At 39.1% G+C, this 14,320-nt stretch overlaps 1 protein-coding gene across 3 annotated transcripts; it reads left to right on the forward strand.

The window, feature by feature from the left end:
• Positions 1-1,425: 1,425 nt before the first annotated feature.
• ark2cb (arkadia (RNF111) C-terminal like ring finger ubiquitin ligase 2Cb) lies at positions 1,426-14,316 on the forward strand. Of its 3 annotated transcripts, none has more exons than XM_026321257.2 (8): positions 1,426-1,757; positions 5,360-5,684; positions 5,906-6,037; positions 7,886-8,015; positions 8,195-8,299; positions 8,657-8,752; positions 9,257-9,360; positions 10,667-14,316. In XM_026321257.2, the coding sequence occupies exons 1-8, from the start codon at positions 1,697-1,699 to the stop codon at positions 10,782-10,784; spliced, it is 1,071 nt and encodes a 356-aa protein (XP_026177042.1). In that variant the 5' UTR covers positions 1,426-1,696; the 3' UTR covers positions 10,785-14,316. The 3 variants fall into 3 exon arrangements, 2 of the variants coding, with proteins under 2 accessions (XP_026177042.1, XP_026177043.1); XM_026321258.2 differs by having other exon boundaries at positions 1,428-1,757; positions 5,909-6,037; XR_003296478.2 differs by lacking the exons at positions 5,360-5,684; positions 5,906-6,037; positions 7,886-8,015; ... (2 more) ...; positions 9,257-9,360; positions 10,667-14,316 and adding an exon at positions 2,629-3,906 and having other exon boundaries at positions 1,482-1,757.
• Positions 14,317-14,320: the final 4 nt, after the last annotated feature.

Here is a 14,320-nt window from a genome sequence, read left to right on the forward strand (position 1 = left end):
AGTAGAAAATTTACAAGCTAGACAGCAGTACGCAAAATGATGATGCGTCAATGTCAAGTAATATAAAATACATTCATGTGAAATGTACCAGTGAAGAGTAGGCTACTTCAAGTAAATTTGACAAATACTAATACTTTTGTACTTTTACTTAAGTAAAATTTTGAATGCACACTTTTACTTGTAATTACTGCGGTATTTCTGCTTCTGAGGTAAAGAACCTCAGTATTTTGTTCCACCACTGTAAATTAATTTTTCTGAATCAAACTTTTGAAACTGACATTGCTCAGTCTGACAATCATCGACTAGTCAGACGCCGTCCTATTAAGTTTGTTATGTGTGCCCCTGTCCTCCACCACTTTCAGCTTTACTACCTGACTCCACCACCTGCCGTCAGGGAGATGATGCTGCCCGCACTATTGTTCACAACTTTATTTTGACTAATGGATAAAAGTGGTGGTCTTAAATTTAAGAGATCTCCAGGGCTAATTATAGAGTCTTTGTGGAAAATGGATGCATTTGGATCCTTGGTGAAAATAAATCCAAACGAAGCCTCATCAAGCTCACAGTTTTTGCTTTCTTTTGGCCTACTAGGGTCTTTATTTGAGTTAGAATTTTGTCCAAGGCAGTGGCATCGTCAGACATAATTACTGGGGGCTTCAATATTAGGTCCTGTCAAAGGTTAACACTAAGTTAACACTAGGGACTGATGTGGAGTGAAACAAAACTAATTACAGCATCAGAGACAGTGGCAGTAAATTAGCGACACAGATGAAAACAGGAGGAAGGTGCAAATTTACTGACTGACAGTCATAAATGCACGAAACCATCCGTTGGGAACACCCAGTCTACCCTTCCTGGATATTTCAAGAAAAACGAAGGTAAATGAGAAAGCTAGCACATTAAACTATATAGGAAATGAAGTTGATGACTAAAAGTTAAATCTATTGGACACATAACTTCTGGCTACAACACAAACTAGTGGGAACATTTTCTGCCAAATGCAAGTTGTCCCCTTACACACATTGCTGTAAGTCTTATCAAAGAAACCATTTGCCTCCCTTTGCCAATGATTGTGTGGCCACAGAAGGATGGACAATTATTTCTTATACAACAAAATATTAAAACTTTAAGCACCTTGAAAGAGGGCAGCTAATTGCTCAGGCAAAGTACAATATGTTGTCTTGATATTCACATGTCCATAAACATTCTGACTGAATGGACATGTGAAGTGAAAGAAATTCACAAAACACAAGGTAAACTAACCCGTTTTAGACAGCACTTTAACCTCTGGGTGTGTGCCTGTGTAATAACAGTTTTAATTACATTATTTATTATATATCTAGGTGAAACCTATCTCCCACCAAAGAAAACACAACTCATGTGCAGTAAGTAAACACAAGTTTTTGGATCCATTAAGTGAAACTTGTACACTAATGGCTGAAAATCAGTACCATAGATATACATTACGCTTTGGTACGTGCCGCCACAACATCGCCCTCTTTTGCTCCGGACATCAAATGACACGTTTGCTTTTATCAACGACAACCGAGGAGAGAGTCAGACAGTCGATCCGTGAGGTTTGTCCGTGGTGCTAGTCAGCCAGCAACAACCAGCCGCCTGAATGTAGATCCGCATGGGCTTCTACTGCTCCGTCTCTCCGAACAACCCCGCGGAATCATAAAATAAGGATCCCAGGATGGTGTTAGTGCATGTCGGATATCTGGTTCTTCCCGTATTCGGCTCAGTAAGAAACAGAGGTACGGTGTTGTTATTTATTTCTATCGATCCAAAACATGTGCCCTGTTTATCTTAATATTCACTGCAGCTGTTGGTTAGCTAGCTGGAGCTAACGCTGGGTTAGCTCGCGTTAGCTAGCTTAAATGGACGGTCAAATTGGTTTGCGAAATTTCCAGTAGCAGGACTTTAATTTTTATTAACCACAGGTTGATGTGAACCACCGGATAATGTAGTGGGTCGGGTGTAATTGTGCCTAATTAAGAAACAAAAATCGCCGCTATGGATAAGCTAACTGGCTCACTGGCTCCGGCTATATCATGGAGCGAAAACATGTCCCACAAAGAATTCCTCGTGGACGGGGCGTGCGGTACAAAAATGTACCTAATACTGTAATTTCTCCACACTTCTATTTATCGATATTAGTCTGAGATACTTTTTTATTCGAAATTCAATAACATCACGTCGCATTGGCATTTTTAGTAAGGCGCTGTATCGTGTCTTTTTACTGTAAAATACCGCAAAATAGACGTGTCCTCTCCAGCCAGTCAGCTTATCTGTGCCTGGATGATGTCATTTCAAGATCATCCGCTTCTGCTCGCGCTCGCCGTCTCTTCCACCGTTATTTCGGTAATAATTTGCTCCCGGTGCTAATCGATACATGGCCAGTTCTCCTGCATCCGTCGCCTTTTCTTGTATTAATTGGCAATTCAGCAGCTGTTTGTTTTAAGCTGCCGAACTGCAAAATAAATAAATAAATAAATAAAAAATAAAACTCGAGTATGCGGTCACAGTTGAACAATGATAAAGCTACAGTGTAACATTAATTTCATAACAGTGGCATCAGTGATTTCATTGTGCTTTTATTTCTGTTCTTATTTCCCTGTTTCATAGTATGGAGGCTGGCTCTACATTCTGCATTTATCAGATCTTTGTCGTCCCCCCCATTGTGTAGCTAATGATCATCTGCTGCTGTGTGGTGTGGCGTGGCCTCTGCCTGTTCTCTGCATTTAGCTGTATTGTGAATCCCTTCTTCATTTCCTCTTTCCATCAGAAGACGACATTGGTATTAAAAAGCACCCCCTCCCAAGATGTATTCAGCCATAGACTTTCCATGTTAAGCGGACTAAAACAATAGCTAACACCTAGTACAGAGCACCTTTTGTCTTTTTTTTCTGTCAAATTGCTGTAGCACTGAGTAAACATTTTAGCTCTTTTTTTAGATATCAGTTGAATGTCATTGTGTACCTTCCATCCAGTCTTAATAGACAACATGCTGTAAATTCCTGTAAAGTGGATACATTTTGCATGATCTCAAAATACTGCACTGCATTTGAACACCAGAATTTGGCTCATCCTCCTTTTCTTCACACAAGGTGCAATGTACACGATTAAAGTGACCTATATTTAAAAGACAAAGGCATGCAAATTGGGACCACATGCATGCCATTTTATTGTCAAACCTAGCATTTCACAAACGCTGTAATGCAATTACTTGAAATGACTGAAGGTACACTGCACCTGCACACAACAACCTGCCATAACTGTCTTCATTTTTATGTAATCCTTTTGTTCCCTTTGCAAATTTCAAGCTTTGAATCACACTGAATTGCCAGGGCTGTTTGCCCTTTAATGGGCAAATTAAACTCTAAACATTTAATAGGCAAATCATGCTCACTGGTGGTTCATTACTTGCCAGTTTTCCCCACTAACATAAGGCCAAAATGCTATCCATTTCACAGGGATGCCTATTTTCCTGCACTGCTAAAGAGATCCTCTATTAGTAATAACGTCTTTATTGTTTGGTTGTGGTCTCTCTTTGCCTTTTGTTCTGGTAATAGTACTTTCAATGCATGATCACATTTATGATTCATAATTTTTGTTTTTTGTTTTTCTACATTGACTAGTGAAAATCCAATGTAATCTTTCTGTAGTAAAGATGTACCCTGCTGTACTGGAATCATGTGCTGTAGCCAACACGTCTGCTCATTGGATGCTGCTTTTGTTCTTTTTAACCCTATACGGAGCATGGTGGGCCTTGCCTTCAGTCTATGTTGTTTATTTTTGTTGCATGGATTTATACTATTATTACAAACAAACAAGAAAGAAAACACAAATTCCATATATACTAATATATTTCAATAAAGAATATAGTGTTTTTCCTAACCTTCAGTGTGCTTCTTGCTGATTTCCATTTATTGTTCTCCCTCTCCCTTATCCCTACCTGCCCCCCCCCCCCAAACCCCCCCACCCCACCTCCTCTCCTGCTGTGACAAAGATAGACGATTTCCACGCTTCTTCCATCACAGGGCCTGAATGAGTCTATCTGCTGTCATTCATGGTGATCGTTTTCACTGAGATGCTTGAAAACGCAGTGTGCTTTCTATAGTCTAGACTTGAGCCTTTGACCCAAGGCAGCAAGGTTATCTCTTGTCTGCCTGCCTACACTCATGACCCGTCAAGCTGAAAATATTACTGGAAGGTTATCCTTCCTGAGTGTGTTTAAAACATACTGCGTTTCTCAAGTGTACTCCTAGTAAATGCAATGTAGACTTTGCCTATTTCCTCATGTTTTTAAAGAAATCCACTCTTTACATCAGACCTCGTCATTGTCTTTTGCACAGTCAAAGCTGATTAATCACAGGTTGTACTGGAAATTTGCATCTTTTATAAGAACTGCAGTTATAATCCATAAACCTCCATGCATCTGTAAAATTCACTGCTCCAGCTACTGCGAGATGGTCAAACTAGATGACAGTACTTTGAAGCCTGCTCTTTTGCAGGCCTTTTATGGATTTGGTCAGGATTCCCTCATGAGTTTCTAATCAAAGCTATATTTGTTATTGTAGTTTCTGAGCCGTAATCAAAAATGTCTTTCCAAGCTTAAGTACAGTATTAAACCCATATTGCACTACAGCACAAGTTAGCATGTCTTTTTTTCCCCTGTTGACTCTCGACAGCAGTCTGTTCCCTCCAGTTGCCAAATAGCTGGGGTTAGAGACAGTAAAAAAAACATTCAAGTTATTTCCTCTTTTTAATGTTCATAAGGGAGAAGAACAAGTAGAGCCTTACTGTAAGAGAACACCAGGTTTCAGTGAAGCATAGATATATAATGACAATTTACTGCTTGGTTTCATTTTTAGGAAGTAAGGAATTGTGCTTTCATGTTATATAGATGAAGACTTGGCACCTAAACAATTTAATGTATATCTTATAGACAGTCGGGTAATAGTGGTTTAGCACTAAGGGCCCTCACTTACTGTCAGCTGCAGAATTTACAAGAACTGCGCTGCATTGAAGACGATACACCGGTAGATTTCGTCTGTTCTGACCCAGTTTGCTTGTCTGAATCAGGAGACCAGGAGTCGATCCAGAGGTTGGAAACGCAATTAATGATATGAAAGCTCACATTTTGTGTACAGGACCAAAAATGGTTGTCATGTTCATGGTACTTATGGTAACCATCATTTTCCCACCCCTACAGAAGTATTTTTCTCCCTAGGTAAAAGGTAGGGCTTCATTAACATGCTCTATCACACACACAGTGACCACACATTTCACCCACAATTAATTCCAGTTGATCTCACCCCACAGACGCCTGACAACTTTTCCTTATCCTTCACAGGATCCCATTTCAACCGGCAACAGCAACAGCAGCAGCACAGCCATGCTACCTCTTGCCGGCACTTCCAGTTAGGTCCTCAGGCCCCGCTGCCCATGGACTTCCCAATGCCCCACCCAGGGCAGCCCCAGTCAGGCATTAACCCTCACCTGGCCCCTCCTAACCACCAGCATGGCCCTCCGCTCCACCCACCCCTCAACCCCCTGCCTCCCCCACAGTTCCAGGACATCCCTGCCCCTCCCTTCCTACCTCAGGCATTACACCAGCAATACCTCCTCCAGCAGCAGATCCTCGAGGCCCAGCACCGACACATCCTGCCACCCTCCAGGTATCCACTTGGGTTATTAAGGAAGTTTATAGAACAAGAAAAATAAATAAATATAAATATATGTATAAATAAAAAAATGTTCTGTTTCCAGTTAACCTCAAAGTTCAAACAAACCATTGGGGACTACAAGGCTTTTATAGTGACATCATATTTGAGGCCATACCTGTTGACGAACTTGTTTTTTCCCAGGATGTTTTCAAATGCTTGGTTATTTATCTAAGTAGACGTACCCCGGAGAGAGTTCCTCACCAGCCCCACAGACTGCGGCCTGGCTATGAGTTTGCTCCCCCTCTTCATGTCCCCCCTCAGCCTGTGGTGCAGCAGCCCCGCTATCTGGCTGAGGGCACAGACTGGTAAGGAATATACCTCTTATTATACAACACGCAGTCCCACAGAGGCAATTTTTCATTTGTTAGAAAAGTACATAGACAGTTAAGATTTTATTACAACAAAGTCTTCTTGCATTATTCAAAATAATATAATGCATATTTGGCAGCACTAACAACTTAATATGAACTAAAGTGTTTTGTCACTTCATTATAACTTCAGGCCACAAGATCATCTTATACCTCATACCAGATATGCTGTATTTCAAATGTAATTAAAGTTGAGATCGGATTATATTGGTTTGAGACCAAGGTAGAAAACATCCCAAAGCAAATCAACTCTTATTACACACTAAAATTGGCAATAAATGCTGTATACATTTCACCAAATATAATATAAATGCAGTTTCTTTTGCACAGTATGCACTGCTACAGAAACAAAACAAGTGTAACTGTTTTGCTTTTGATAGGAAAAAAGATGAATCATGGATGTTGATTTCAAACCAATAATTACACCAAAATAAGACAGAACTATATACTAATTTGTGCTTTTTTGTCAGTCACTGCACCAAACCACTATCAAATTAGTGTCAAGATTTATGGGTTTAATAAGTAGTTGACAAAGATCTCAACATGAATAATCCCTTATCTCAGACCAAAACTGGCGATAATTGACTGATATAACAATATTGGAGAAGTGATAAAATTATATGTTTTTTTTGTTGAAAATAGTTTTTCAGTAAAGTTGCAGTTCTGGGGAATAACAAAACCTACAAGTTAAAACACTCCAATATATTAAAAGAAAATAGGAAAGAGACCTTAATATTGAGACATCCAGGTGTGACTGAAAAATGTGGAAATATATTATACATCCACCAAATCAGGGATATCCAGGAAATTCTCTTGATTTTTTTTTTTAAATCACTGCCAACAGCAATTAATTGATTGATTGAGCAATAGAAAGTTGTAAAAGTTTATGTGCGTCTCTTTTATTGTCAGTCATGCACATGCACAATCATTTTATTGGAAATGTCACTTAACAGTTGTATTTTTGTAAGTGGTGTGTAAAGGTCTAGTTTATGGTGTGGTGCATTGGGTGGTGCATCATCTTTGTAATATCTTTGAGGAAACTGCATTGGGAAGATACTTCATTAAGATGCTATTATTAGCAGCTTAAAAAAAACATTACGAGGAACTTGGGATGAAGAGCTCCCACACAAAAAAGGCACATTGGAATTATTGAAAAAATCTTAATGGAAGAACTGACACATATCTTAAGACTTCTAGATGCAGAGCTGGAAAAGAATTGACACCTCAAATGGAGCTACAAATTAATCCACCAAATTAAAATATAATTCCAAAACAGGATTCTCTTACTAATGAAAAATTGAGTGGCAAAATATTTGATAAATAAATGAATGAAATCCTAAGAACATCAAAAACAAGACTAGTTGAGATGTTAAGATAGTGGTTAGCTCCATTTTTGAACCTTTTATTAATCACAATTGTCCAGTACTTTAAACAAAGTATTTTAACCTAAGTATCCATTTCCTTTTATTTTACTGTTCCAACTAACAAGCTAACAGATTCAACCATTTTCCATTGCTTTTAGCTTTTAGAACTGATTATAAATTACTTTTAGCCAGACTTTTCTACCCTCTTACTAACTAGCTCTCAGGCACTCTCAGCATGGTGTTCAGGTGTTACATCTCACTCAGTGTTGATGTATTTATTTATTTGTATTTTTTTTAGATCACAAATTCACTTTTTTCAGTTTTGCCAAGTTCTTCCAAGCATCAGTAGAATAGCGTGCCCTTTTGAAATGTTGCTGTGCTTGTGTGTCAGTGACTGATTTGTTTTTTGGTTTCTGGCCAGGGATCTAAGTGTAGATGCTGGGCTGCCCCCCCACCAGTATCACATCCATCCGCTGCCGCAGCACTATCAGCACTACTTGAGCTCTCCTAGGATGCACCACTTTCCTAGAAACAATGCCTCAACACAAGTGGTGAGCCCTATCTTCCTCAGTGCAATCAGTCTTGTTCATCTCCCAGTAACTTCCTCTACATTTCTGAGATCTATTTCCATACCCAGCAATTGGGGATGCCCTGTGTTCCTTTGTTTGTTTTTTTTTTTTGACTTGTTCTGTGGAGCCGATGCTAGATTATATTATCTGCCATCTCTCAGGTTGTCCATGAGATCAGAAACTACCCATATCCCCAGCTGCACTTGCTGGCTCTGCAGAGTCTCAACCCCTCCCGCCACGCGTCTGCTGTTAGAGAGAGCTATGAGGTTTGTGCTGCTACTTCCTCTCTCTCTCCTCAGCAGATACACCAGTCTACACTAATTTGTCATAGTATGCTCTGTGACCAATGCACTGGACAGGTTTGAGCATGTAACCGATTTTCTTATTTCCAGTTACTCTCCATTCCAGATCCTTCAAATGGTCCAGCTGCCTTTAATCTCATGACATTTGTTTTCATTTGAGCAAAATTGTTTTGTTTTCCTGTTCTCAGAAGCAAAATATCCCACACTTAAATGTCTTTTGCATTTAAAATTTTTAACATGGAAATGCTGGTTATCTCTGCACGCATTTACAAAAATCCCCCTTTCTAAGAGTTAAAAGACCAAATGTTCTTTACTTCATAGGAGCTTCTGCAGCTGGAGGACAGACTTGGCAGTGTAAACCGTGGAGCGGTCCAAACCACCATAGAGAGATTCACTTTCCCCCATAAGTACAAAAAGGTAAAATGTTTGTTTTTTTACTGTCTAGCTGAGTGACATGTTCTATATTAAGAGCTGGGAAAGAAGTTGAGCTAGATGTGACAGATGGGAATGGAAAAGGGCAGCGCTGGGTTGGGAGGATCAAAGAACGTGGACGAGAGTGAAAAGAGGGTCACTCACTCTCACAGCAGTTCAAAGGTCAAACTAATTTCTGTTAGAAGACTAGTGAGACAGGTCTGCTGTGTGCACAGTTCAAAGTGAGGGATGACTCATCCAGCTGTCTGCAGATGTGTACGTGGAATGAATTTAAAAAACTGTCTACACTGAATGTGACCCAAATACTCTGTAATGAGTGATCATTCTGTACATTGAAAATGAGAAAAGGTAATTGAGCCTTTTCCATTTCTGGTGTCTTTTTGTCTGAGAAGCATTATTAGTTTACTTTGTCTTGGCTCCCTCAGAGACAACTGTGGCATAAACATCCGGCTGCACAATTAAAGTCTTGTTTACCTTTTATTTCTGCAGAGAATACCCCAGGACCTAAAGATGTGCCTGGATGATGAGGAGCTGGACACTGATGAGAAGTGCACCATCTGTCTGTCAATGCTGGAGGATGGAGAGGATGTCAGGTACAAACATACATTTATCTTTTGTGCTTTTTCAAAAGCAAAAAATATATATACTGTATATATTTACGCAGATTTGAATATTATATTTAGAGTTTATACTTTTGTATACTTTATACTTTATGTTTGTACTTCCAGATGTTATTGTAGTTAGTATTTCGTTTTACATGCAACCTCTACAATGCAAGGGACTTAGGCACAGTCTTGTGACTGAAATTTACTCAAGTTTTTTTGGGAAAAGCTGGTTGAGTTCTTGTGTCTTACCAGACAACACTTTTCTTGCTGATTAGAGAAACATCATCACATTTCCTATTTCTTTTTTCTTTTTGCTGGAGAGCGAATACACAGTTATAGAGTCTAAGCAGTTTTTAAATTCTAAATTGGTTCTGCCACCTAAGTTCAAAGCTTTATGTCTAAAAATCCTATCACAGAATTTCTTCTAGCACCTCATCTTGAAAACACTGCTGGAAGGCAACATTAGCATTTCACAAAATCTTATGATGTGCGTCCAGTGTTGTGATCTGTCTCACTGGCAAAGTGACAGAGCATGTTATTTTACCCTGAGAAAGAAAAAGGAGACAAGAATGCAAAAGTGGGTAAGAAGCTTAAAGGTTTTCTTCAGCCAGGTGTTTGGTATAAAATGCATTAGTGATATCTTAAGAGTCATTTATGTCCTTTGGCCTTAGGAAATATATGTGTTAGTTGAGAGATATGAATACACATGAAAATGTATTTGAATAAAAAATATGATTGTTTGACTTCTAATGGAGGCATAATAGAATAAAAACTGGCTCCAGCCATCTTCAGTGGTGGTGAAGTATTGACAAGTTGACAAGTATTGTAGGCTAACTAGAATTATGTGTATGTAGCATTTTTTAAGTCCTTATTAGAGGCGAGTAAAATATACAATGAAATGTCCTTTCTATTTGTATTGTCAGTCTGGATGTGCACTTTTAGTAGCAGTTGCAGTTTTCCCATAGATAAAAATCACGTGTGAGCTGTGAAGTGAATTTTTATCACAATAGGTCACTTGAGGCACATTCTGCTGCCAAATGTAAACCACAGTCAGACAGCTGGATCTATTCCTGACAGTCTGGATGCTGGACACGATAGGACTCATAAATCAAAAGCACATCAGAGATTTAAAGGACTTAAAACTAAGCAGAATAACTACAGCTGTTTCATCCAACCTTTTGACTCATCTTATTTACTGACATTATATTTATAAACTACAACATATATGGAATGTGCTGGACTTATTTCAATTACTGTCAAATTCTTACCATGTCTATGTCTTCTGTGTTTGTAGGAGATTACCCTGCATGCACCTCTTCCACCAGGCATGTGTGGACCAGTGGCTGGCTACCAGCAGGAAGTGCCCCATTTGTAGAGTGGACATTGAGACCCAACTGAACCCTGACAGTTGATAGCGCCTGTCGACTCCTGCAGCTTTGGATCTGGTCTTGTTAATTCTCCATTGCCTTCCCTCTGTTGGGAAACTCTGCCAAACACCCCTCTTCCCCTCTGCATCACTCAACGAGCCTGCCTTCTGAGACAGCTGTGACAGAGGGATCAACAAAGCACACTCACCTACAACACGATGAGGGATGGGGGTTGATGCACAGATATGTGGCTGGACTGAAAGTTGGTTGAAGGGACTTTACTGGATGTAAAAGGTAGGAGTGGACACATATGGACAGATGTGCTGAGGCTTCACACAGTTCTGTCAGATTGTGTACCCTCGGTAGGTTTGTAGGTCTCCAAGGCCGGATACGCAGATTAACAACCTCCTCAGCTCAGTATGGTGTATGAAGGCTATTTCTCTGCCACTATATCTAACCCCATTCCCCCCAGGCCTGTGAAAAATCCTTTAAGCTGCACTCTGCCCAAACCCTCAGCACATCTGTACAGAACATTATCAAATGATTAGCATGAGGTTGTTTGGTGTGAAATCTTGTAGCTGAACGCTTGTGGTGTAATGGAGTATAGTACTGAATAAGTATTTACAGAGTAACAGTGTTGTGTAGCAAGCAAAAGCCTTTTGAGAAATGTGTTTGTGGAAAATAAACCTACAGCAAGGGTGAATACAGCTCTAAGATCGACAATATTCAGTGTATTAAATCATAGGCAATGAGAGAGAGAGCCAGTTGTGTAAAAAAGCCAAAAACCCCTCTTTCTTGTCTAACATGGTTTTGGATTTACAGTTAGTAGATGCCATCAGGGTTGATGCTAAACACGCTAACTGCAGGCATGGCTTCCAGTGATCTGTGTAGTGTTGTAGTTGGGCCTCTATAATCTAGAGCAGAGGCCTCAGATGTGCATGCTGTATGGCAGGCTTGGGCTGTGTCGTTAATGTTGTGGAGCAGTAGAAGCAGGGACTGTGTCTGTGCATGTGAACCGTATACTATGACTATGACGATCCCACTCATTCATAGAGGAAGACAAGAATGCACATAATACCCCACCTCTCTAACCCCCTCACTAATCATCTTTGGTCGACCAAAGTTGCCCTTAGACACTGATCTCGGAGAAATGTAGCATTTCTCTCCTAAAGTTATGATTAGGATTCAAAGAGCTGCTAGTGGATCCGTGTCTAACAGCAACTCCTCTGTGTTGCCTCGCTCATGGCATGATCATGATCATGAGAGGCCGGCATGGGCTTGAGGATGCGGTGCCTGAGTCTTGCCATCAGAGTGAATAGAATCTGACATTTGTATTACCTATTACCAGAACCTTATTGCCTATCGAACAAGCACATGTGATTTCTATATACAGTGAATTGCCTCTGTTGCATATTGGCTCTTTTCATTTCAATCTGTGTTGCTCCCACTCTTTGATAAAAAGACTGTGTCTGGTGTTACAGGGGAAATACAAAACTAGTTTGCCTGTGATATGTGCTAGAATGTGTATGAATGTCCCCACCCCCTCTCTCCCATGGTAGTAGTGTATGGTATTTCTAGAACAACTGTGATATGTTCAGTGATAGAAGCTGTTTTTTCTATATCATGCATGAACCATGTCAGCGTAGTTCACTTGAAGGAGGGTGAAAGGGAGAAAAAGCCATCCATTTGAAAAATACCAAACAATTGTTCTTAACATTAACATTGATTTTATTTCAATTGTCTTTTTTTCTTCCATTTGTTTTGTTTTTCTTATTACGTGTTTTTTTTTTTTGTTCTCTCTCACAAGCCAATTTGGACATGGTACTAATATGCCGAGTCCTTGTCCATTTTAACCATAGTGAAGAAAAAGCTGCAATGCTGCAAAAACATATTTATTGTTGTTATAATGTAGCTTGTGTTTTGTAAATGCACTATAATATGGAGTTGCCTGAGTTTTGGTTTGGTGGTGTGGGTTCTTCTTGTCCTAGATTTTGTGTTTCTTATTATCAGTTACAACTATTTTCATGCTTCCTTGTGTATTATTGGAGGGTAACTTGACTGTTTGTGTTGCGTTTTTTTTTTTCTTTTTGTATGAAACCTCCATCCAAAAAACTACAGATGGATGAAAATGGAGGTTTGCTAGTTCACATAGAATGCTGTGATTAAAGATGCCTTAAGTATTTAACAATCATTATTTATTACTAACTGTAGCTAGCTAGCTATCGTGGTGGAATATTTAATGTCTCTATCTCATAACTTTGCAATTTAATCAATATATTTATTTAAAATAACACAAAATATTAAAAAAAAAGAATACCTCATTATGCATTGGTTGGTGGGGATGCTTTTGCATGCCGTCTGTGTTTTCTTTTTCAAAGGAGAAAAAAAAGAAACCTGTTGAAAAATTGACTGCGTGGGTCTCCCAGCACATTTTCTAGCCAGCATGGTGCTGTTGATGTGGATTACATTCCATACATGTCATCTCTTGAGTTAACTTCTTTTATTTTATATATCATCCCTGCTTTGACCTAAAGCAGGTGACTGTCTGTCTTAGTTTGGCATCACAATTAGCTTACTTTTGTTATATGATATATGATATATATCAGTCGTAATTGATTTAACTTTTGATATGTGTTTTATTTTGACCATGTTCATGATATTCCGTCGTGTCTGGATCTCAGTTTAGTGCTTATTTTAGGACCCACATAACGAGCTGTATTATTTGCGTATTGCTGGCAACTGCTTTGTGTGGGATGTTGGGAAGTATCTAACATGCTAACTTGAGCCATTGATCTTATTGAGCAAATTTCTGGTGTACTGTGGTTATACAATATAGATAGCGTGTTTTACACCTGGGTATAATAAGCTAATTACGTTTTTGGTGTGCATTTCTTATTAATACTCTACTAATCTGCAAATTACTATAACATGTAACGATTGGAATGAAGCGGCCTGGTCTTACTATTATTTCATTTCGTGCTCTCACTGGCCTTACCCCATGCCCTCCACAGTGTACCCCATTACTCCAGAGCGAACTGGACAGTAGCCATAGTATTAAATCAAGCTGATGAACCGGAATGAACAGTAGAACTTAAAGCACAAGCTTTTTAATGCATGTCCTTCTCAGGTTTTCCTATGTGTATGTGGGAGTAGCTCTGTAGATGTGTTTAATATGATGCTGTACCTTCTTGAATATTTCAGATGTTTCTTTGCTGCTGAAAAAAATGTTGATTATTAACCTGCCAGTGAAAAAGGGAAGTGGCCATCTTTGTACAACACACTGCTGTTTTGCTGTAACCGCGCAATGTTTTATGATCTTGAGTATTTTATAGAAAAGTAGAAGTATGTATCAATAATATGAAAGCAATAGCTAAATCATAATGAAGAATAACATGATCAGTGAATATTGTGGAAAATCTTTAGATTCACTCTGGGTGGATTTTGTACTGTATTTATTACTAATGATGATGCAAAAAGTTGCATAGCTTAACCCAAACTGTTCTGTCTCTTTTTTATTTATTGTCTTGTATATGATCTTTTTGTATGTGTTTTTCAAATAAACTGCCTAAAATGCTGAGAGC

This window comes from Mastacembelus armatus, chromosome 9 (genome assembly GCF_900324485.2).
Source record: "Mastacembelus armatus chromosome 9, fMasArm1.2, whole genome shotgun sequence".
Classification (NCBI taxonomy): Eukaryota; Metazoa; Chordata; class Actinopteri; order Synbranchiformes; family Mastacembelidae; genus Mastacembelus; species Mastacembelus armatus.

Excerpts from the sequence above, each read along its gene's own strand:
- ark2cb (XM_026321257.2), top strand. The coding sequence starts at position 1,697 with ATGGTGTTAGTGCATGTCGGATATCTGGTTCTTCCCGTATTCGGCTCA. Across the intron at positions 8,016-8,194 it reads ACAATGCCTCAACACAAGTG|GTTGTCCATGAGATCAGAAA; the intron begins GTGAGCCCTATC and ends GCCATCTCTCAG. Across the intron at positions 9,361-10,666 it reads GAGGATGGAGAGGATGTCAG|GAGATTACCCTGCATGCACC; the intron begins GTACAAACATAC and ends CTGTGTTTGTAG.